Source organism: Polyodon spathula, chromosome 16, assembly GCF_017654505.1.
Source record: "Polyodon spathula isolate WHYD16114869_AA chromosome 16, ASM1765450v1, whole genome shotgun sequence".
NCBI classification, from domain to species: Eukaryota; Metazoa; Chordata; class Actinopteri; order Acipenseriformes; family Polyodontidae; genus Polyodon; species Polyodon spathula.
The window spans coordinates 28,950,647-28,976,116 of record NC_054549.1 but is presented as its reverse complement, the minus strand read 5'-3'; the positions used below and the strand labels follow the sequence as shown (position 1 = coordinate 28,976,116).

General features: G+C 37.4%; 1 protein-coding gene across 5 annotated transcripts in view; it reads right to left on the bottom strand.

The window, feature by feature from the left end:
* The window catches only part of LOC121329019 (dedicator of cytokinesis protein 3-like), a 212,002-nt gene that overhangs the window by 37,975 nt on the left and 148,557 nt on the right, over positions 1–25,470 (bottom strand). For all 5 annotated transcript variants that reach the window (XM_041274211.1, XM_041274212.1, XM_041274213.1 and 2 more), the window contains 7 exons: positions 23,764–23,911; positions 16,745–16,833; positions 12,280–12,405; positions 1,920–2,044; positions 1,638–1,800; positions 1,083–1,189; positions 134–305 (listed from right to left, as the gene is read on the bottom strand). In XM_041274211.1, the coding sequence (XP_041130145.1) occupies positions 134–305; positions 1,083–1,189; positions 1,638–1,800; positions 1,920–2,044; positions 12,280–12,405; positions 16,745–16,833; positions 23,764–23,911 (930 nt within the window). The remainder of the gene's footprint in view (positions 1–133; positions 306–1,082; positions 1,190–1,637; positions 1,801–1,919; positions 2,045–12,279; positions 12,406–16,744; positions 16,834–23,763; positions 23,912–25,470) is intronic.

Below are 25,470 nucleotides of genomic sequence, written 5' to 3'. Positions count from 1 at the left end.
ACTCAAACTCCCACTTTGGAGATTTCTGTGTTGTTTGCTTATTCAAAAGAGCCGGGCTCCAAGCAGAACTCTGTGTTACTCATAAGACTGTTCCCCCAAAGTGCAGAGTGGTCCGGCTGTATCAGGAAGTTACCGTTCTGTGTGAGCTTGGTGGAGGACAGCTGGGTGGAGATCCAGAGCATCTCTTTGGCACTGCGCTGAAAGATAAGGCTGGACGGGATGTTGGGACAACCATTGAAATCCTCCTTACAGCAAGGCAGGCCTAGGTAGAGTGCTTGGTTACTGAAGGTGCTGTTTTCATCACACTGCAAGCCACAAATCAACATGGAAAATCGTTACATACCATTACTGAGTGAACTTAAACATGCACTTCACTTTCAAACTGTTCAAAACTTCCTGATGTAAATATAAACATGGAGGGCTAACAGAGCATATTAAGAAGTACAGCAGATTTGTTTTAATAATTAACTGCTCAGTAATAAGCAACATTTCTACATCCAAGCCTTCATCTGAAGATCTATAAAACAACTCCTCTCTAGTTATCAAGCTCACAGTCTTGGAAATATGGATAAATATTTAAAGGGAATGAGAACCAAGTTTCAAATGCATCACTTTGATTCATAAAACCTAGAGTTTGATTTTAGATGAATAAAAAAAGGTTGCAGCGAAACTGGCAACCAGCTTTAAATATAAAAGATTTGGGCAACTGTGATGAGCAATCAATTTACAATGCACAGTCTGATGAGCAACCAGAAAACATATCTATCTCCTGTGTTAAGCTAGTCAGCAATCAATGGGGGCTGGTTAAGAGTTTGTGAAAAAATCTTGTGAAACGAGAGAGGCTGATAACATCAAGAAAGTGCTTATAGCTGACATTAGTTCCAGCAAAGCTCATAGGAACCTTTGAATTCTGCACTCTTTCTTGACTGATCGATATAAAATAAGAAAATACTACCTCTGAAGCTGCAGTAATGCTGTAACAACAGGATTTCTAACAATGTTACTGTCTTACAGCAATCAGCATTATAACAAGCCAGCTGGAGTCCAATTTCAGTGCTCTAAAACACATAGTTTATCATCACCTTGTAAACGTAGAGTTCATGGCTTTCATCTGACAGAGTGGTACCATCCTCCCTCATCAGAGGAGTAAACGCAAAGCCAAAAAGCTTCTTCTCCCCCTTGTCTTTTGCTGGAAAGACACCCAGAAATTCAGCTTCAATCACATGTTTAGACAGATATCGTCTTCAATTAAAGCTTCTTAACTGTCATTTAAGGGAAAACTAAACAAACAAATACCAACAATTTAAAAGTTTAAAAAACACTATTTATTATTGAATATTTCCCATGTTTGTAAACCTATTTGTAAGTGTTGCATTGTTAACATTTGCTAAACACTTCAGCGCTGTCATTTCAGAGATTTCATTAATTGTTTACTGTTGTTGCTGGAGCTTTATCGCTTCCTGTGCTTCAGGTCATCCCAGGTGAAACGGAAACAGAAAGTGTCCAATCATATGTGCTCAGCTCCTATGCATTTACTTTGAAGGCTCTTGCACATGTCTTGCCATGACTACAGTGCGGCAGGGTGAGCATACGTTACGAGGTAGCAGACAGGGCAGTGTAAGAGAAGCTGGACTCACTGGAGCAGTGCCTGAACTCGAAACGCAGGTGCGAGCCTCGGAAGCGGTCCACGGGAATAGGCAGCTTGATGATCTCTCCCCAGCGTGGGCTGTTGTTGTGGTACAGAACAAAGGAGCGGTGCTCACTCACATTGGGCTCCCCAGAGCCAAGGCTGATGCAATCCTGAGGAGCAAACAAGCAAACATACAGACTAAAATAGAGAAAAGCGCTTGTGCTGCTATACTCTGGATTTGCAATGGATTGAAGCTATAAACAGGTATAATAATAAATAGCAATCCTACCTTTAGTATTTCTCCATCCGCGTACAGAACGTACACAGTGACCTCAATGTTCTTCTGGACGCTCTTCCCGCCCCTCTCGAAATCGCCTCTCTCCAGGATCAGGTATAGGTCATTCCGAATGTCACCTGGGAAATGAAAAGGAATAAATCAATCAGAAGATCTGTGCAAGCAAGCTTGTGTGCAGGTGTGACCTGATGCTGTGTGGTGTGCTCAGTGATCCGTCAGCTCACCACTGTTTTATAGATTCCCAAAGACCTGGAGTGACCAATAAACAGTCAATATAGTCATAAAGATTGTTAATTGTAAACTACAAGTATTTGATTTAACCATGCTTTTTACATTTCCTAATATACAATATACCTTTTCCAAATTATGATTTACTAGTTAATTATCCCTACTTTTACGTGATGAATAAATGTATTAAATACATTGCTTTAATTGGCACATTGGATCCAAACTATCATATTAAACAATCCAAAATAAGTACATGTTTTATAAGCAAAGAAACGTTTTAATGTATCATTATGTACTGAACTCTGGATACCCACTGACCATTAATAAATGTGTTTACCTCATTTGTCCAGTATCAAGTGTGACTAGACAATTGAAACTCATTTATGAACCGGTAAACACAGAGGTTACAGGCACTATTCAAGCTTGTTCTCTTGCCCAGTGACTTTTGAATCACCCTGTACATGCAGATGATGTGTTTATTCCAGGTCAGATATATAAAAAAAAAAAAATTCTCCTCTATTCTTACAGCTGTGTATTGTAACTACTAGTGATATATTTCTACCAACACCAGTGTGCCATGCATAGGGAATGTGAAAATAGGCTACAGTGAGTGACAGAATATGTAATTATCTACATCTCTGCTCAAAACAAATCTAAGCTCTCGCTCGCTCTCGCTCTCTCTCTCTCGTCAGACAGACACACACATAATCCCCACGTGACTGGAAGACACAGCACAGATCCCTTATGTGGCAAATACATATGTGTTACTGTTTAAAATACTGTCTTTGCTGCAAAATCTCTTTCTCATGCACATCCCTTTAAGACAGCAAGTTACTTTTTATCTGGGAAAACTGAAAGCTAATGCAACACAATTCTGTGTGCTTGACATACCACAAGAAAGAGTTCACATATTGATTCACTCCACAACATTTCCCAAGTTTGTAAACACATTTGTAAATGCTGCAGGATTTTGTTTGTAGCTTTTGTAGTTTTCATATTCATATTTTATAACAGACCACTATCGGAACTGCTGCTTTATCACTGTCTGCGGTTGCACCCGGGTAATGGAATGTGACTGACCTACAGCAAAGGAAGTGGTCACTTATTTAACACTAATATCAGGCCAGAGAAAAAACAGGTCTATGGAATTATACATTCTCAAAGGAATAATTTAAAAAGATTCATAAACAGAATTTTGTTATATATGTGATCCATGGTGCACACATTCTATAATAGTAAAGAAACATCACCTAGCTGACCGTTTGTTACAAATGCACACAATGGGGATTACTGTCTTTTGTAAATTAATGGGGGAATATTTCAGGCCCATCTGCTTCTGTTGATTACACTCAATGCAATTCTCAAAAACCTTGCATGAAGAAAATGATCATGAGTCTGGTAGACCCCCATTTCCGTGAAGAATAATCCAACTTCAATTGATGCTGGAAATCCACAGGATTCTTTACTGCATATTGCATACTGTTAATATTATATTATTACTGCATATTGTTAATATTAGACTTTAAAGACCATGGGCCTCACTTATGAAAGGTCACTAAACATTATTATAATTGGAATTAGTTTGCACGTTCATGATTTTGCACGAAATAAAGGGCATATTATGACGCACACTGATTTTATTGTGTCACATTATGGTAATCAGAATGAATATGTGATGGTAATGCATGACAATGTATTTAAATGAGGCACCCCCCTCTGAATAATGAGATGAGCTTTATTCACACCCTATTTACTAAAGGGCGATAATCATCGTGTGCACTTAAAGTGAGTGATAATTTGTTTGCTTGGAAACCAGGCTGTAAGCACTGATAGGCGCACTATTTAAATCTATTTTTCTGGGCTGAAATCTATATAGCATAATGAAGGCATTACTTGCATTAAAGTTTTCATTTAGAGCAGTGAAAATTACCTGGAAATAACAGGCTATATGTTACATTGGTACAAATAACAAAGTGGTTAAATAAAACACTGGATCAAACAGGCATTATAATTTAAAACAACCTCCTCCACTATAATTTCCAACTCCTCTACGTGCAGTTTTAGTTTGCATTTCCTCTGCCTGTTCCCTGCGGAGGGCTGCGTCTGTTGATCACTCAGTTTCAGTTAATGTAATCCATCTTCACCTTTCACAATAAGACACTGACCAAAAAGGTATGCCTGGACTGCTGGGACTTTTCATATCACGGTGGTCATGAGTAAGTCTCGGACATTATCGTGCACATTAAATTATTGTTCACAATACATGTGGTGTGCACGCTATGGCTTGTAAATTAGCCAGATAGTGTGCATTTAAATTAATGCATTCTCTGTTAGTAAATGGGACAGTACATTTAGATTCATGGTGCAGATTAGGCTCACTACTTAATGTGCAAGTTACAGCTACACTTAGTAACCTTTCGTAAAGGAGGCCCAATGACTGTAGACCTAATATAAAGTTAATTCAAGTCTAGTTAGAAATAGTTAATAAAAATGATTCCCCTTTGTTTGTTGTTGATAAGAATATGACACCTTTGCTCAAGAAGAAAATTAAATTGAGACTTCAAAACATTAAGATGATAAGAGAGGGGGCTGTTAGTGAAGGTCAACAGCAGCTTGGCAGCATGCACCATATTGCATTTATTAGAACACTGATTTTAAACAAATAACAAAAGTAAAAGTTTAAGGCATTAGAAAAGATCATGTAATTTCTCCAAAACACTCACTGAATACAGCTGCTTTCTCTTGTGCGTTCAATAGTAATGACACAGTTGTGATCTTGATTTATCATTTCAACTACATGTCCCGGGTGATTTACCAAAATCATATTTCCAGGCAAAAGTAAAGGTTCCCCCAAGCACTTAATGAAAAAGACCTATATATAGTGTATCCACTTTTCAGCATCACCAAGTTCCAAACCTCCAAATCGACAGCTTTGGAATCCACACAATTATAAGCGAGGATAGACCAAACCCAAAGAGACAGGGAGTTTATTCTATTCTGAGTTCTGTGAGAAGCTAGATGCAGCTGTCTTTCTCCTCCCACTGAAATCCTACTATAACTTCAGCCACTAAGTTGTCATCTACAAGCTTTAATTTAGGAGGTAAAACTTTCCAAATGGTCTTTTGATATACTGATATTATTTTTAAGGCTACATCAACACTACTTCTCTTTATTATCAAGTCATAAATTACTACTTTTAAAGTAAGAATGTACAATACTACTGTACAGTGTGCACATAATCTATGTTAGATATAGTAGATGACAAATGTGGTTTAGCTTCAATGAGTGAACACACTGCCAGCTGATTAGTAGAACTAGTTGAAATCATGCATGCAGAAAGTCAAAATGAGTCACCCGTATGAACTCCAATACGTAGGAGTGTGAAGGTTAACAGGGAAATTAGAAATCCTGCCAATGACATTATCAACCCTGTTATGGTCATGAAAGCTGCAAAGCCTGAGAACTTATTGTAAAGTTCATAATAATAGCTCTGTCAACAGCAGAAGGACAAAATCTGAGGTCATTCCAACCCAACAGGGATTCCTTCAAATATAATCATTATAGAACACAGCTTGTCTGAATGCAAAGGTGTACACAAAATGCACTGCACTGTTTAAACATGAGACTAACTGTACAAAAATGACAACACAAAAAATATGACTATGTAATCTCACAAATTAGTAAAACCAAGCATTGATTGAATGTTGCTCCACCTATAGCACTACCAAATATACTCAAATTGTGTTTGTGTATAATGAAAGCAAACTTACAAAATGTATTTAGTTGTCTCCATGTTTAGTTTATGTAGGGAGTGACTAAGCTAAACTGAATTGTGGAAGGCACAGCTACCACTACTGTGCTCAGGTAGGTACCAACGTCAGCCTATAATGGTCATGTGGCAGAGCAAAGCTCTGCCGTTTAGAAATTGGCAGGGATGGGGTTAATTTCCCCTACCTGCCTGGGTTTATTATGTTCAGGTGGCTGGGGTTGATTAGTTGATTAAATGATTAACTTAATTAACGATCAATCAGCGCCCAGCCACTTGACATGAAAGAGGCCTCTACTTCTCATGTGGGAGGAGGGAGGTGAGAAAGCAGGTTGGTGGGTTTTTGGTTGGTTGGTTGGTTGGTTGGTTGGTTGGTTGGTTGGTTCGTTTGTTTGTATTTTTGAAATTTTGAAATTTTGAAATTTTGAATCCAGTGAAGGCATCGCCCAGCCTGGAAACCTTATTTTTGTAAGTTTGCTTTTTGTACTGCTGTATTTGTGTTTGAATCCTTTTGTTTTGCCCTTGTGCACTCTTATTTTGTGTTATTTATAATAAAATTAGTATTTTTTTGAACTGCAGTCTGTCTCTGTGCCTCTATCCACTCACCAGCCTGCCACAGGTCAATTACTGGGACATGATCTAGTAAAAGACAATACTTACTGTGGTACAGGCTAATAAAAGTAACTTTACAGGATCTCAGAAGCTGAGCACTCAGACTGATTGTTTTGTGTGATAAGTCCTGCTCATTCCATCAAGGAAGACAAATAAAGACGGTTGAGACAGACTGTGGGCAGCCAGGCAGAAAAGCACAGAGAGATAATGATACCAAGCAACAGAGAGAAACAGGCAGAGGACTTACACCCAACTATCTTCATCTCTGCGTCAGGTAGACAGAGAGGATGGAGGTGGGTCAACAAATGCACCAGAAGAGTTGGGAGAAAGAAACAGAAAAATCACTCACTGTTCAGAAACTGATTATTGACCACATCTTCCCCAGTATGAAACTTCCAGTTTCTAATGGTGATTTGTGAGTAAGGATACAGAGTATTCACAGTGTATTCACAACCCTTTCTTTTTAAAGCAATTATTGCTGTTATTAATAATACATTTAGAAATGGTTAATTTGGTTCTGGATTTAGGGTGTGTTCACACTGGGTCCGTTAAGAGGTTTGGTGTGCAGTGTGAGTCCGCCTGGGAAACGAACCTACAGAGTCCACCTAAAGAGGTGGTCTCGGTCCATTTGGCAAACGCACAGAGTCTAGTTCGCTTGTAAAACGTCAATGTGAACAACTGCTGGACTCGGTCCTTTTGCTCATGGGAAACGAACTATACAAGGTAACCTGACTCAGAAGTAAACATTTTGCGCATTGTTTAGTTAATATGCAGAGGAAACAAGTAGAGCAAAATAACAAAAATATATTTGGGAACTACATTAGAGTTACCAGACATCCTGTGAAAACTGGGACTGTCACAGTTTCAGCCTTAATTTATTGTCCCGGTCGGAAACAATAAAATTGGTGATTATCCTGGTTTTCCTATTGAATTTACTTTTTTTTTTTTTTTTTTTGTATTAAGTACAAAACTGCATCAGTGTGCTCCTCAGGGTAATTTCAGAGTAATGTATTAGGTTGTGTTAGCGCTATATAAACAATTGTATGGATTATTTATTTAACCATTCTGCTTATGTGTATACCATATGTTTAAATGGTAATAGCTGATCTATTTTTTTTAAATCTTGCTTTTTGTACATTTAACATGTGTTGACTAAATGACAATATAAATAAAAGGAGTTGTTATGATCTGCAATAAATTCATCCGATGTTTAATTTTTTAACTGTTAGTTTCGGCTTCAGGGTTGCTACGGTGTCAGTAAAAGAGAAAGAAAAACTTCACATTTTTCACTGTGGAAATCTGGTAATTCTAAACTACATGGACAGTGCAAGAAACTGAAGCTTAGTAAAGATTTGGTCAGGCACAAAAATCTTGCCGAACTGGACAAAACACAAAAATAGCAAAATACATTCTTTTCTCACATTACTTTTTTTAATGCTGACATTAGGAGTAACGTGCAGAATTGTGTATACTGCATTCAAGAAATGTATTCATTGAATTAGCAAAGTGCTCCCCCAGTGCTTTCTTCCACATTAATGTTTAAGAATCTACAACATGCTATATTACAAACTGGAGCAATACATCGATAGCAGCCATCTTTCAGCATGCCTTGCAGGATATTGCAAACATCCGGTTCACGCACCATATAAACGAGCAGAGAACGTTGTGAACACAAACGAACTCGATCTTGAAAAAAAAAAAAATTTAGCTTGCATGCAAATGATCTCAGTCCCTTTGTTCGCAGATAAGTGTGAACAGCATGCACACTTATACATTGTTTCAACAAAACGAACCAGACCGAGTCCGCTTGAAACGGACCCATTGTGAATGCAGCCTTAGTCTTCCATCCAATGACCAATTAGTCTGGTGAAATCTGCATTTTAAATTCTCTTTTATATGTTATAGCAGGAATTTTAATAGCATAAAAACACTAGAGACATGCCTGTAAACGTAACACTAAAAGAGGCAGGATAACATTTCTTTGTTTAAGTATGCATTTATTAGAAATGTATACTTGAAGGTGGTAGTGTTTACCTTTTGGTTCTCTGCACCAAAATGAGGGCTTTAAACATCTGACATATTTGAACTGCTTTGGTAATGGATAACATGTTTTACTCAGAGCAACTGGAATTTCACAAAGATAACTGGCTTCTTTATTGGCAAATGATAGTTTCCTCCACTACCATGAAACAATACTGTGAAGGCATATATGAAGCCATGAGCGATCTACAAAAACAAAATTAGATCTAATAGCTGCAGGGAGGACGGGTTGCGGAGTAAGGAGGCTGAATTAGTACACAATGGATTAAGAACTGTCACACACTCCATGCACTGAGTTCTTTCCTCACAAAAGCTATCAGGCTTACTGTGCCCAGGTGCCATTACATGGAAATATGTGTAAAGATTCTGGAAAGGAGCCCTCTGCCTGGCAGTCAAACCACATCTGACTAAGCAGATCTCAGAGGTTAAGCAAGGCTAGGCTTGGCCAGTAGGTAGATAAAAAAGGTGGTGTTGACGCGTTCTCACCTGGGGCAGGTTGTAGTGGATCCTGGATTTGATCTTGCTCCCGTGACGTGTTGGGTTGCTCAATTTGAGCCCAAAATCTGATACTAACTCGATGTTGCTTCAGAGCAGGATCACAATTGGATCAGAACTTGAACGAACGTTTTTAAATGGAGGAACTTAAATTACAGCGGCTCATTCATAGACTGAAAGACGAGACTGCGTATCTTTGGGTTTATTGCGTTATAGCGCGCTCTGCAATCTTTTAGTTTTGCTTCAAATAAATGCATTGTGTGCTATAAAATACAGTAAAATGAAAAAGGATAAAACAGGATAGCCCTTCTTTTTTGTATGTACTGAATACATGTCCACCAAAACAACAAAAATAAAACACTTGCTTGGTACAACTATAATATAACACACATTGTTTAACAAGCAAAATATGTATTTGTCAAAACATGTAACCAATTAAAAAATATATGACTTCATATTTTCTATCTTTCTGTTTTTTGGCCATCACTAAAAATAAATAAATAAATAAATACAAATGATATGGGACTATATATTATAAACATATTGTAACCTTGCATTGCCATGTAACACTTATAAGTCGCCTTGGATAAAGGCATCTGTCAAAGAAATAAATAAACAGGAATTATTTCGTTCAGTTGCCCTACACAAATAAATCAAAGAGATTTGCATAAAAAAATCACTATGTTAAAATGTGCTCTTTATTATGAAAGCTAGAAGGAGTGTGGCATAATGTAGATTTTAATGGTAGATACGAAAATTTCCCTTAAAATATATTTCTGGAAACTGAGATTTAAACACTGCTGAGATTTAAATTTAAATTGAGATATAAGTACATAAGATAAATACAGTTTGCTATTAAAATTCTACTAGTACTGTATTGGTATTTAGAAAAACTATATTAAAAAAAAAAATGACTTTGAAAGTTTCACTTAAAATATGTATTCATGTTGCTTGAACGTCAAACTGCAGCAGGGCACAGATGATAATGTAATCAACACCGAGCTGCAGTGAGTTCCAAACTTAAAATGTTTTCTTGTTGTTTAGGTAAGTGCTTTGATCAGTTCAGCAATCTCAAGTTCAAGAACTTGCTAGCACTCTAAAAATGGGCCAAATATTTCAACAGGTCCAAAAACATTGATTGTCACTCAGCACTATGAAAGATTGTACAGTTCTTTTCTGTTCCCTCTCTCAATACAAATGTAGATCAAGTTTTTTCACTGATGCAAAGCCAGTGGACAAAGGAAAGGGACAGCTTGACTAATGAGTCACTGAAGGGGATCCTGCTCGTACAGCACAATGTCAGGCAAGCATCCTGAGCTACTTCAACCACTGCTGAGAAAGATACGCTCTGCAGAGAATTATGCATGGGCATGAAAAGAAGAAGCACAGTAGGACACGGATGTTTAATGCACAGATTTGACAGTTATCTTGCAAAGACTTTTTTGCTCGCTAAGCAATAGAGTACTGATTGTAAAAAGGTACATGTATGTTTGATGCAGGCCATTATACTTCTTAAAAAAAAAAAAAAAAACATTTTCAAATGTTCAAAGTAGAAATTAACTTTACAGTTTAGTTTAAATTTAGTTTTTCCGTGTTGCACAATGAAAGATTAATCTTAAATAAAAATTGGTTCTGCCAGTCAGCAACCGCCCCTGGGTAGTGTCCTCTTTTTGAGGATCAGAAATATTGTAACCCTAGATAAATCCCACTGAAACTCTCATGTTAGCACTCTACAAGCCTGTCTTTGAAAACTATATAGCTGTTCTCCAACAAATTTGAAAAAAGTCAGTTCCTCACTTCCCTGACTTATTTACTTTAATTCAAGTGTGGATCAAACACAGGAACCAGTTATCTAGATTTTGATAACCTCTTATCATATGTATTATGCATTCCATTCTGTGCTGTATTTGTATCACTGCAGTGCCTCCATTCTATTTCATTGGATCTTTTATTTTTCTAAACTAGAAAACGTATAGATGCAACGTGTTCAGCTCTTTACCCCTTGCATATCTGTGAACTGATCAAGTAACTTTTGAAACACACTGGAGCCACACTGCTAGATTTACAGGTGTGCAGAAGCAGCAGCAGCATGGCTCTAGAGATATTTGAACAACTACATCTACCTATGAAACCTTTTTAATTGCTATACATTATGCACTTATACACACAATAGCTCCTAAAATAACTATATGTCCCGATAGATTGATTTGAGAAGACTTAGAAGTATGCTGATGACACATATATGATAACTAATACAAGATGAAAAACTATAGTATAAAGGCATACAAATATATCCCTACAGATTTAACTTAAATATAAAAACTGCCCTTTGAGTTTCCACTGTGGAAGTGACAAAAAACATGACAAACAACCGGTGATGGCTATCCAACCTTTTTCCTTTCAATGCCCCTGTCAAAATAACTTCAAGTAAACTGTCAAACAGAATGTCACCCTAGCTCAAATTCCTGGACAGGCCTTCTATGCTTGGTAGTTAGTGTTAACAGCAAGCACAATCATGTGAGTTTCCAACACAGGGGAAGAACCACACATTACTGAAGTAGAAAGCATATCACCTGCTGGTAAGATCTAAAGGGTAACCAAATCTGTGAACTGCACTCTGAGATAATAACTTGCATGGATAACTTTAATGTAGTTGTGCAGAAGATACCCAAATTAAACTGAGAATGGAGCAGGGAATGACAATTTCTGGAGCGTAACATATTCTTTTCTTGCTTGATATGCTGGAGTACAATTCAACTGTGCGGTTGGACTTAATCTTTTTTTTTTTTTTTTTTCATTTTTTCATCTTTGTTATGTTTTCAGCTTGCCTCTCATCTCTATTTAGAAAAAAGTTCAGCCATAATACTCTGCATTGACCAATATTTTTAAGATGTGTAACCACTGTATTTGGTAGTAAGTTAAAAGACAGATAACCAGCACAATGAAACTGTCCAGTCAAACAAGTACAATGTTCTAGAGGTCTAATACAGCACATGTTTCAACCCCAGCTGAGCAATGACAGAGCAAAATATTAAAAGATGAAGTTTTGAACTGGGCTATGTGCACCATGTGTTAGTTCAATTACATTGTATTTAGTGATGTAGAAAATACAAGCAACGACAGCAAAACAACATAACAGATGCACATGAAGCCAGCTTTATCCACACATGCTGTCAAACCCACACAGAGTTCCAGAGCTGGGGTTAGTCTTACCAGGCATGATTACATCAGGGAAGCCCAGTTTGCGGGTGACAGCCACGCCTCTGTTGAAGATCATTGGGTTCTCTCTGCGGATCAGCTCCATCTCTCCCCGCAGCAGCTGCAGGGAAATGATCAGACCTGAGAAACAAGACAGAAACACTTAGCACTGTATTACAGGAACATATTGGGAGTTACATCATGAAAAACATTATAAAAAACATACACCCAATCACTGTTAGGGATTTGTGAAAAGTCCAGTCGTCCCATGCATAGAGCACACATACCTCACCACAGCAATTCCCCACAACAGCTCAGTATATAGGACAAAGGACAAAGGTGTCTGCCAGTAGGGTGTGCTGTATTGAGAAGAGGAGAACAGTGCCTGACACTCCAGAGCCAATGAGACACTCCCACTGGAAGCCCGAGCACACTGGTGACTTTGCAGAGCGAGAACTACATGACTCACCCTGCAGATCACTCAGCTGTGCTTTTACCAGGTGAGTCATTCAGGGACCCCTGTGTTTGTTTTTCTGGTTTATAATAAGTTAATATGTTATGTGTTATTCTGAGAGACATTATTTTGCACCATTTGAGCAGCCAGAACACAAACTACACACCCTAACACACTGTATTTAATTTATACCTTACACATACAAGCTGGTGGATGGAGACTTGCTTCACAGGACTTGAGAGGCTTCTTCTGTCTTTTTGGAAGCTTTTTGGAATATAAATTACATTTGATACCTCTGGTAAACACAAACACAGAAAGTTTTGCAATACATTTCAATATATTAATTTTCTCAACTTTTTTGAACTTCCCAAAATTTTGGGCCCTAGAGTAAAGCAATTCTAAACACTGCTAAGAGTTACTTTTATCATTCAGTGCAAATTAAATAAATCATGTCCGTAAAACTGATCTGAACTCTTATGAAATATTAAAGTAGATCGTACAGTACTCTTATGGGAAGAGAATATTATACAGTCATGCTTTATTCAACAGAAGTATTTTAAAGATACAGAAAAAACAGCCAGGAGCACATGTGGTCCCACTGCCACAAGGTGAGCTAAAGCTTTGATGTATCTTGAAATTCTTGGTGATGTACTTAAAAACTTTGATTCATTGTATTGGACTTTAAATGATCTGCTAGATGACAGTGACACATCCCTGTTTAGTTTTATTTTGAACTGAATAATTAACAAATTATTGTTTTAAAATGTATTTCCAATATACCACACACATGCACATACTGTATTACCCATGCAGTATGACTTCAAATCACAGATTTCTGTACACCTGAATACAGCATCACTATGAGCAACACTGTTTCATCATATTTTAGGTGCTGCTGTTCCCAATAGTCATCCTGTTCACTCTGACGTATATTTTGATGCTCAAAACTATATATGTATTTATGTATTTTAAAATGAATGTGAAAATATCTATACAATATGTACCATAACTAAATATTGAATACATGTATTATTATTATTGTTATTGTTTTTTTTGTTTATTTTTTATTTTTTTATTTTTTCTTCCCAAAACTTTAAACTGCTGCTGCTTCAAGGCTGTGAGTCTGATCAGGTTCTGACTTGGCAGGTAACAAGCTGGATACATTGGCTGTCAGATGCTGAAACTTTTTTGCTGCTGCGTCCTTGCAATTGGCAACGTGTCGCATTTTTCGATAAAACCTTTCAAAATCTTCTTCTTGGGAACCGGTGAAGTGATTGATCTGAAACTTGGCATATATCATCAGCATTCAAACCCACATCAAGTTTGCAAAGCAGAAGTTGCTGTGATAAATTTTAATGTCAAAATGGCTGTCACAAGTCTTATCGAAACACACCCCTAACAACCAACTGCTGCTGTTTGAAAACTGTTTGTCTAACAAACTCCAAACTTGGTAGTTATCATCCCAGTAACAATGGGATACAAATATGTGAAAATGTGAAGTTTTATAAAGCAAGATGGCCGTCAGTTATACGTTTACATTTAAAATGTAAACCTGCATCAGTTGACAAACAATTTACTTGACTAACTCAACTTCACAAGCATCTTCCCTGATACTGTATCAATACAACTGACTTTTAAAAAATGATGTTGACCTGAAACAAAAATGGCCGTTTGACGCATTGTTTTGGAAACCTTTTGAAATCTTCTTCTTGGGAAATGGTGAAGCGATTGATCTGACACTTGTTATTATTATTATTATTATTATTAGGTGTTGTTGACTGCAGAAATGAATTGGAAGCAGGACTTCATGGCAAATTTGACAGCAAAAAAAAAAAAAGTACTGACATTCCTAAAAACTGCCTGAAAACACAATAGTTGTGTGCTGCTCTTTACCTGTTAGACTGCAGCTATATCAACATGGGGACATCTTTTCATTCCAGTAGTTTTCACTGGGGAGATGAACGGATAAATAAGGATATTGAATTTCTAATGAGTTTTGCCACCCGCCAAGGTGCTGGAAATGTGTCTTGTGGCAGTTTAACCGACAGTCAACTCAGATAACTGAACTCTAGATTGTTGTGCTGGGAAATGAGCTACTCTCGTTCTCTCTCTCTCTCTGAGAAGTGAGGCATGAGGCTGATTGCATGCTCTTACAGCTTATACCTCGCAGCCTGCAGTGTGCCTCATCCACCTTCACTGAGGGGGACGGATAATTAAACAAAGCAATCGGATCTACATCCCGCTGCTTTCAAAAACCCCTGGAAACCATTTCACCATTTGCTGTTACCTGAATTTGTCAACACAATTGAGGCATAGCTCCCAAACTCATTTCATCGTGCCCCACATGCTTAGGAATCGTATAGGTTGATGTACATGAAAACACAACTGGACAATTTGAAACCAGGTTCATTTTGTCACTGGTGTGTATCTAGTACATGTTTGAAACCAAAAAGCTTTGGGGCAATAATACATCCTTTAGGCTTTCTCTCTTCCAACATAGCTTACACAGTGACTTTTACTGAGTACATTTAGATCACAACAGATTGCAGCATGCACAAGACCCTATGGGTGGGAAGAAGGAAGACACATGCCTTTATTTTAGAGTCATCCACAGGAAGAATATGCCCCTATATTATTTTGCAGTAGTTACATTGATCTTTTCTGAGTTTTATCAGAGTTCAGATTCACAGCTAGTGCGTGAAGATCCCAGCTTACATAGCACTACATTCCTCTAAGTGCTCTAATGTACTATCCTACAGGACTATGAGAACATTCACTTTTAAAATCAATTAACCAAATCAGTGACATGTCTTCTACCTACAATTTCAACACTGAGCCAGTATTGGCAGATCATTTCTCCTTACGGTGCTGCTACTTAATTTGCTGGTATTTATTACCACTCATGTGCTTGTGTTTAGTTTACTTATTCTACAGATAATATTCATAGAAAAATAAGTTATTTCATTTGAGCACAGAGTGGTGCCATATGGTATGTAACATGTCATTAGACTTGTCTATTTAATACAGAGATGAAACTAGATTCCATGCAATTCCCTAATAAACTTTTTAGGCTGTAGAAGTAAAAATTTTTCTTTAATATGTATTGAAAAACACCAGCCAGATGGTTGCCTGTTAAATAGATATTTGGCTCACATGTAAAGGTCAATGCTATATAAGAGATGGTTTACTGTAAAATGGAACTTGCTTTGGTAAGAATTCATAACCACAGGGGAGAGCTAACGGAAAGTGATGGATAACACTGATGAATAATTCTGTTTGGAAAAAGAATGCAGTGAGACACAATGAAATGGGGGCCCAATCAATGATTAAACATGTGTTTCCCACAACCATTACTTTTAAGACTGAACCATCAACAACTGGTATCAGTAACTAGTGAGAAAGAGTGAAACACCAACATATATTATTGATGGACTGAAGTTAGCTGGCTATGAAAAACTATGGTGAATCAGCAAGTCAAAACTTTAAAAGGTGGTACAAAAGAAGGCATTTGTAAAGTTGTCCATAACTGACCCTTTACATGTAGTATCTGCTGGTTTGAGAGTGACTTAGGGTTTTCTTGGGCATTCTATATTAAATGGCATGTTCTGTTTTGCTCAGTGAAGTTAATGTGTTTTGAGTTTCTTAGCTTCAACATTATCTGACATTTACTCAACATTAGGAACCAAGTTTTAAAATCTGGTCTTTTTTAGTACAATATTGGCAGCAGTTATTCAGGGTCCAAATGCCCAGCAACTGTTTTCAGTGGTATATTATTATTATTATTTTTTGTTTGGCTTGCAATCGCAATATCAATGGTACATTTTCCAATTGGATCACACTGAGACCAGCTTTCTCCACTTGCTCTAGCAAGACCAGATATCCCTTGCTGTTTAGTAACTTGCTATTTAAAAACCCTCTAGTAGTATGTTGTTATCCTTACAGAAAAATATTTGTGTTTACAGATACAAACACACAGATACAAAAATAAATACATCTCCCACAAAACAGCGCAATATTGAAGGTTACCGTAGTTGGTGCTGGGTGCTGTGTACTTGGTGCTGGACTTGCGGATTATATTTTCGTGGATTTGGCACCATTCATTTTCATTGTTACAGCTGGAAAGAGAAACAAAAAGGATATGATTCACAGTGTTAACACAAGATTGACAACCAATCCTGCTAGTGTCTACTCCAGCCTGGTTTAACCCAGGAAAGTTAAATAGCTGTTACAGTACGTGCATGTTTGAACTCACTTTGCAAATTTGTGACGTTCAAACAGTGCTACTTTCTTATGAGTATTTCTTGGTAATCTGCTGGCAATAAAATCTTCAGCATCTGCAAAAGCTATAGGACTTTCTGTTGCCAAATGTAGCATCTGCTACAAAGTGTGATATTGGATGTGTTATGTACCTGACATAAGTATTAAGGCCAAAAGCATGCATTGCCATCTGCATTTGTATTGCAATCCAATCAGTAGAGCAGTGGTGACAACATTGCCTTTGCTCCTCATTGAACAGAACCCACCCTTACGTTTAATGCACCTGGTGATGTAATTGACCAGCAGCTTGTTCTTAATGATGCCTCTTCTGCTTAGCAGTACCAACCACATTTATAAGCTAATGGAAACTACTGTTCCATATCCTAAAGAATGGGCTATAGGTTGCTGAGGAGTGGCCTGGGGTCTGACCAAAGTGAAACAGGTGCATTGAAGCTAATCACACTCCTGTATATACACCTCAGAACATTTGTTTTAATCAATTGGTTTGGATGACTTTGATAGAGTTCCCATGAAGTCTTAAAAGGCTGGTTGATTACTGGGCAGCTAGTCAATTTGTTCTCTTTAATATAACATATTTTAAAAATGTGCACGCTTATATTTCTTTATAATATACAGTAGACCCTGGCACTGATGTGATCTAGCCCTCTGGAAATTTTTTTGTAAATTGTGTAACAACATCAAGCTGATTTTTTGGAAGTAGGAAACACAATCCTAAACTTGAATTTGTCTTCTTTAGCAACTCTCATTTTCAAAACTAGAACTAACCTCTACCGCGTCTTTACCACTTTCTGTAAACGGGTTACTGGGATCCTTTTAGCACCATCACTCCCAAAGGCAGCACATTTAAAGCACAATCAATGCTGAGGTGCTAGTAAATTCAGGTTTTTCCCTTAGTAAGACTTCAAACTGTGACCATCTGTCACTTATGCTTTCTAATGAGACAACCTGAACTTTCATTTATTTAAATGTGGTAGTGCATAAATTATTCAAGATCACATTTCAAAATGAAGAACTTCAGTTATTTTGGTTCCTTAGTTTCTTAGGAGGTCTGAAAATACAACAGGACCTTTACCAGTGCTAAGTTGGAAGAAGCAACAGCTGCTAAAAATCCTATAGCCCTCACTCAGTGTCAAAATTTCAAAGCATGAGCTATCTGACTTCATAAATGTGATATACTGTATGGGTAAAATGTAATAGTATTGGAAAGGAGTCACTAAAAGCTTGTCAGTACTCTCCACTACCTGTCTGTTTTTTTTTTGTTTTTCTGTTGGCACTACACTATTAACAACTATAAAACAAACTCCCCTTTCAAATTCCCCTTTCTCTTGTCAGTTTCTCTGAATGCATCATGCAAAAGACTGGCAATATTAATTATGTATATCAGTGTCTCCTCTCCAGTCTTTGCAATGCCATGCCAAACTGTGCCAGGTGTAGCAAGCGTTTACCGAACAAAAGACTTTCAGGAGACTCAAGTGATCCATTCATGCTGACTCTTTCACGCCACGTGTGAGGGCCTTTTAAATGCACTGCTTAAAAAAGTTACAACCACCTGAGTGGTAACTGTTCATGTGATATGTTGGTTAAAACTCATCACCTAACACCTATTTAAGATTACCCCAATAATAGGTTTCTATCTCAAATCACATTCCTAACCCTTAGAGAGAGGGTTTGAAAGGTTATTGATAATTTGGTGACCACTTAAGATATAATTTTAAAAAGTGTGATACAGTGATACAGACACCCCTGTAATGGCTTCACTGGTTCCAAATATCAATGCCATTTCTTTCATTTTATTAAGACAAATTATATGAACGCCAAATTCAGCCTGTATAAATGCATTTGGTATTTGAATGTTTTACATTTTCATTTTATTCAACTGTGATTTTAAATACATGTTATATAAATCATAATGGATTTCTAGTAATTGCACAGATCTCTTTTTTCTTTTTTTTTTAAACTGCCATCTGCTGTCATTTGCATTTCATAATTTTACTGGCAAAAATAAGGTCATAACATACTTGCTTGAAGTGTTTAACTGCAGGCTACATAAACTAATTGAAAATATGAAAAAAAAACTCAGAAAGGGTCATATTTTAATTATTTAAATTACAGCAGTAGTTAGGTCTGCTGGTCACATAGCCTCTATTGTATAAAAAAAATAAAACTAATAAACTGTGATATATATATATATATATATATATATATATATATATATATATATATATATATATATATATATATATATATACACACACACAGTACTGTGCAAAGGTTTTAAGCAGGTGTGAAAAAATGCTGTAAAGTAAGAATGCTATTAAACTGTTAATAGTTTATATTTAGCAATTAACAAAATGCAAAGTGAGTGAACAGAAGAAAAATCTACATCAAATCCATATTTGGTGTGACCACCCTTTGCCTTCAAAACAGCATCAATTCTTCTAGGTACACTTGCACAAAGTCAGGGATTTTGTAGGCATATAGTCAGGTGTATGATTAAACAATTATACCAAACAGGTGCTAATGATCATCAATTCAATAAGTAGGTTGAAACACAATCATTAACTGAAACAGAAACAGCTGTGTAGGAGGAATAAAACTGGGTGAGGAACAGCCAAACTCATACACCATGGCAAGACTGAGCACAGCAACTAGACACAAGGTAGTTATACTGCATCAGCAAGGTTTCTCCAAGGCAGAAATTTCAAGGCAGACAGGGGTGTCCAGATGTGTTCTCCAAGCTCTTTTGAAGAAGTACAAAGAAATGGGCAACGTTGAGGACCGTAGACGCAGTGGTCGGCCAAGGAAACTTACTGCAGCAGATGAAAGACACATCATGCTTACTTCCCTTCACAATTGGAAGATGTCCAGCAATGCCATCAGCTCAGAATTGGCAGAAAACAGTGGGACCCTGGTACACGCATCTACTGTCTGGAGAAGTCTGGTCAGAAGTGGCATTCATGGAAGACTTGTGGCCAAAAAGCCATACCTCCGACTCGGAAACAAGGCCAAGCGTCTCAACTATGCACAAAAACACAGGAACTGGGGTGCATAAAAATGGCAGCAGGTGCTTGGACTGATGAGTCAAAATTAGAAATATTTGGCTTAGCAGAAGGCAGTTTGTTCGCCGAAGGGCTGGAGAGCGGTACACCAATGAATGTCTGCAGGCAACAGTAAAGCATGGTGGAGGTTCCTTGCAAGTTTGAGGCTGCATTTCTGCAAACGGAGTTGGGGATTTGGTCAAAATTAATGTTCTCCTCAATGATGAGAAGTACAGGCAGATGCTTATCCATCATGCAATACCATCAGGGAGGCATCCGATTGGCCCCAAATTTATTCTGCAGCATGACAACGACCCCAAACATACAGCGAAAGTTATTAAGAACTATCTTCAGCGTAAAGAGGAACAAGGAGTCCTGGAAGTGATGGTATGGCCCCCACAGAGCCCTGATCTCAACATCATTGAGTCTGTCTGGGATTACATGAAGAGAGAGAAGCAACTGGGGCTGCCTAAATCCACAAAAGAACTGTGGTTAGTTCTCCAAGATGTTTGGGCCAACCTACCTGCCGAGTTCCTCCAAAAACTGTGTGCAAGTGTACCCAGAAGAATCACATTATTAGTTTTATTTCTTTTATAAAAATAAGTTAGGTGTAGTATTTTATTTTCCTCAAGAGTCCTGCATATTGGGATGCATATTTCTTCCACTTCATTTTTCAGGAGATGTGATGATTTCTTCCATTGTCAAAAAACTGGGGAAAGCATTTACAGTATAAGGCATTGAGTGGTGCAGTTGTGATAATATGTTACACAGACACGATCTGCCAGGACACTGATAAAATGATTTATATTAAGATCCGTCCATTCTGCACAAGATGAAGCTGTCTCATTCTCAAAGAAGCCAGGTCGACTCTAAGAAACAGACAGCATACATGAGAATGCAATGCATTCTACTCTTTAGAGATTACTGTGCTGTATGTGTAAAGAAGATCTGAATTTCACATACTAAGAGCAAGTGCTAATGCAATTTTTTGTTTTAGCAGTATCAGGTTTACAGCTGCCTATTTATTCCACACACAGTACATTATAACTACTAAACAGTTCACAGTGTTACAAGAAGTCAAACTGTCTGCAAATGATGGAAATTAATTGGAGTAAGTGCTAAGCTACTGAAGCAGGAATTTGAAGAAAGCTGAGTAGGTGCTGTTACCATACACAGGTTTTTGTTTTTTGCAGGGCTATCCCCAGAAAAGTGCCATATGAAAAAAGCTAACAAACCGTGTTTACACAAGGGAGTTATAAATCATGTCTTCTTACAATGAAACCCTTTTTACTGACCTTTCTGTTTGTGTAAGTAGCTTAGCCTAGTGCATCAGCTAGTATCCATAAAGAGCCAAAGAACGTTCCTCTCATCAATACTTTCCATGTTTCAACATTTCCCCAAAGGACACGTCCCTTCCTCAGTAAACACATCCCTTCTTTATACAGTAAATTGACAAATTCTCAATCCTCATTCCCTTACAAAGGTTTACCATAGAAAAAGCATACCAATGAGTAAAAAAATCACAGTGAAATTACAGTAAAGCATAGGCACCCATTGTAAAGATGAGAGCGGTATGGTAAAATACGCTAACTCTATAGTATGACCATAGAAAAGCATGGGAACACTGCAAAATGTATTTACTGTGGTAAACTTTTAAAGGGTGCAGTCCAACTGATTTATACAAAATGTTCTAAACACAGGCAGTAGTGCATGCTGTCAATTCATCCATAGCCCAATGTTGGATGAACACCCACGCTTCCAAAAACCCAAACTTAAACTAGCAAGCTCAAACGTAGAACTCCTAAATCACTGTCAGAATGTAAAATGGCTATTCAGTACCCTGGCAGGGTGATTGAAATGATATTCTCTTCACAATGGATGCTATATGCGTCGCATGGATGCTCCCGGAGCCGGGACCGGCAACCTGCGGCAAAGGTTATAGTTAAATGATAATGCAGTGCTGTGTAAACAGGAAGGTGGGGTGGGCACTGTGGTACAGCTTCTTCAGTTCACCACTATGCAATATGGGCTAGTGCTTCATCTCCAAATAAGCAGGTGGGTAATTCACAGCTCCATTACCATCCTAATAATAGTGGCATGCACTGGATGCTAGTTATAGACAAGCTGGGATGTTGAATGCCATTTCAAACAAGGTGGCTGGAGGCTGGAGCCAGCAGGATATGCTGTAATGGTTGGACTCTAAAGCCCCATACTTCAAGAGATTTCTTTTCTTTTTAAGTATAAGATTCTCACAACAGGGCTGCCATTATTCATGAAGGATGCCTCTTATAGAATCTACCTCCTGTCCATAACATCTCTTCTCAGCTCCAAAACCAATATACATTCTTATTGGAAAAAATCTAATTGTAAATTCATTGTAATCTTCTCTTTAATAATACAATGTCATGCATCTTCCTCTCAAGAAGAACAAAGTGCTCTTCTAATACACTAACATGTGGGATCAATGGCCACACCAATTACAGACATGATCAACAGGGGTGTGCCATTGTCATTTATTTTCTGACCATTTTCAAACCACTATGCTTAAGAAACTCATCTCTTAGAAGAAGAGTCTGTGGTTGAAGCATGACATTTTCCTAAAATAGTAAGTGGTAAATAATGCTCAAGTGTAAGCAGAAAACACTTGTGAACTATGTAATAGTTTGAAACTGTAGATGATATGAAGTATCCTTGTAACAGTAACAGCCTTCCTCAACCCCTTCTGCTGTTTAAAACAGTTTGGTATTTCAATTCCTACAGATGACTGCTGTTGATCTACAATTGGAAAAAATAAAGAAAACCAGGTATTCATTCTCCTGCTAGAGACACCAGATTAATTGTATTTCTTTGAAAATTGAACTGACTGTAAATGACATCTGTGCTGCAAAGAGTTGAGAGAAGAAATACATCCCACTGGGAAAATGAAAATAGAAAAGCAGACAACAACATCCAAACATGTTAATGACTTTGTTTTCAGGTTAAAGCCATCCCATTTGATTGATTCTTCTCTGTGGGAAGGATGTAGACTGTTAATAGAGACTTGAATGTCAGATTGTATTACTTTTAACTATTTACAAACTTAAAACACACACACACACACACACACACACACACACACATTGTTTTAGGTTTCTAAAAACTAAATATAAAAACACAAGTAAAATTATTTCTCAATGCAGTAGGTATTATAATAATGTGTCCATTTCTGGTCTCTATTCATAAGGTTAATTTAAGGGTCCTTGGACACACCTAGGAACTTTTTGTATTTTCTTTAGAATGACAGCAATTGATACTATAGATCCATGGATGCAATATGCATAACAGTTATATCCACAAAGTCACTGTACTGTACAAAGAGTACAGAGCCACCAAACACCTTAGTAGTTGGGTTCAGGTCTAGAGCGACCTACACCACTTCATACACTGCAGGTTATCCATCCAAGAATCTTGCTTAAGGGATGATATGAACAAACTATACCCTGCTGGCATTAGTCACAGCTGGGTTTTTAAAAGCCTTTACAGCACTAGTGAATTACCCTGGATTGCATCAGCCAGCTAGCCATGGTTATCTGGTGATTACCTCTAATTAAGGGCAGTTAATGCAATTCATTTGGATTTCCTGCTAAAATGCTCCCCCTTAGCTTAACAGCTGCTGGCACTAAAAGGTTTAGATATTATTCAGCCTGTAAATTTGGTAGTAAAAGGCCTGTTTTAGAGGACCTCACTCACGTGTAAACTTTAAGCACAAAGTCTTTCTCCTCTTTGAGCTCGGAGATGGACTGCAGTACGTCGCTCATGCTCAGCACTGCACAGCCGTAGGGGCGGCGGTATTGCACATGGGCTGGACCTTTCTTAGAATCATTCAACAACATCCGCCCTGGAGACAGAGAAGCACAGAAACACAGATTCATTTCACCCACTAGGGGGTTCATACAGCTGTATGACACTGTTCACACATAATGTACTAAACAATAACAGTCAATTCTCGTTAACTCAGATTTAAAGGGACCAGCAAAAGATATTGTCTCATCAATAATTCGTACTATCAGGAATCTAAAAATGCATGCTGTCAGTTTTTTTTGAAGTTATGGTAACACTAACTTTTAATTAAAATTACAGATGTACAAATATACTTTTAAAAGTATACATTGTGAATGAACTACACCTGAAACCTGCATATCCCAGTTTGAACACCAGCATTTTTAAACTACTAAAGCAAGACATCCGCAACATATTAAGCAATTTGGAAATGTTGACAACTCGCATCTACAGTTTGCTGTTCATAGGCCACTATTATTGTACCCCGATGTTTCAAAATGGTTGACAAAGTGTTCACAGGAAACTCTGCAGCAATGTTTTTCTTCTTCTTGTATGGTGGTGCATTATCCACCGCTTTCAAATCCTCCACTTTTTGTCTGCAAGGATAGAGCATGTTTTTGCGCTGCTTCATGGAAATACACTTTGGCAACTCGAAATGCATCACATGATCTGTAGTCTTAAAAGAGCACTAAAATACAGAAAAGAGGCACTAATCTGGATGCAAGTTAATTTATAATACATTTAATACATTTAATACATTTCCCAATATTTAATACATTTCCCAATATCCTTTACATCCCTGTGAGGGCTCCACAATTATTTGCACTGAGAAGAAATTTGTGGTAAGCAAATTTCCAATAAGCGACTCCTAAATCTGTCCGGGAACACGTAGAACATTCTTAGTTGCAGGATATTTGTCTAATCTGAGTTTGTTTTAATGAGAATTGACTGTATAACAATAAACAATTATACCACAAGTATTAATAATAGTGTCTTAGTCTGATTTCCTACTTAATGATAGGCATGATTGAAGAGTGTAAGATTTACATTGATTTGTATACATGCTGCTAAACATCCACAAGGCTTGCAGCACTTACACTTTGTGTCATGCCCAGGATTCATTTTTAATTATGGCGCTGCTAGCCTTATAGCGCCTTTTAAAAAAAAAAGGACCAAAAATAAAGTACCAAATAATACATCTTTGCACAGTCATCATAGTTGTTGTTATTTGGTAAATTATACATTTCTATGAGGATAGTGGTGCCATAATTAATCTTCAATACTAGGGTTAGTTAGTCAATGCAGAAATGGTAGTGAGATAAGTAAGTTTACAATAATCAACATTAAGGTTTAAACACTGATGAGGCATCAGCACCATGGTGCTAGTTTGAGTGTGTATACGTTTTTTTCTCAAGATAGTGTTTCAATTTTTAACCATGACTCAAAAATCCCCATTCTTTTCATACACTATATGATAAATAATTTAGTGTGCAGAATTCATATACATAAAAGATTATTTACAATTAACTTTTGCCTAAAATATGCCACACTGTACTGCAGTTGTCCATCTATGTACCCTAGGATTCCAGCTTTAATTTTGTGGAAGAGTAAAGTTGT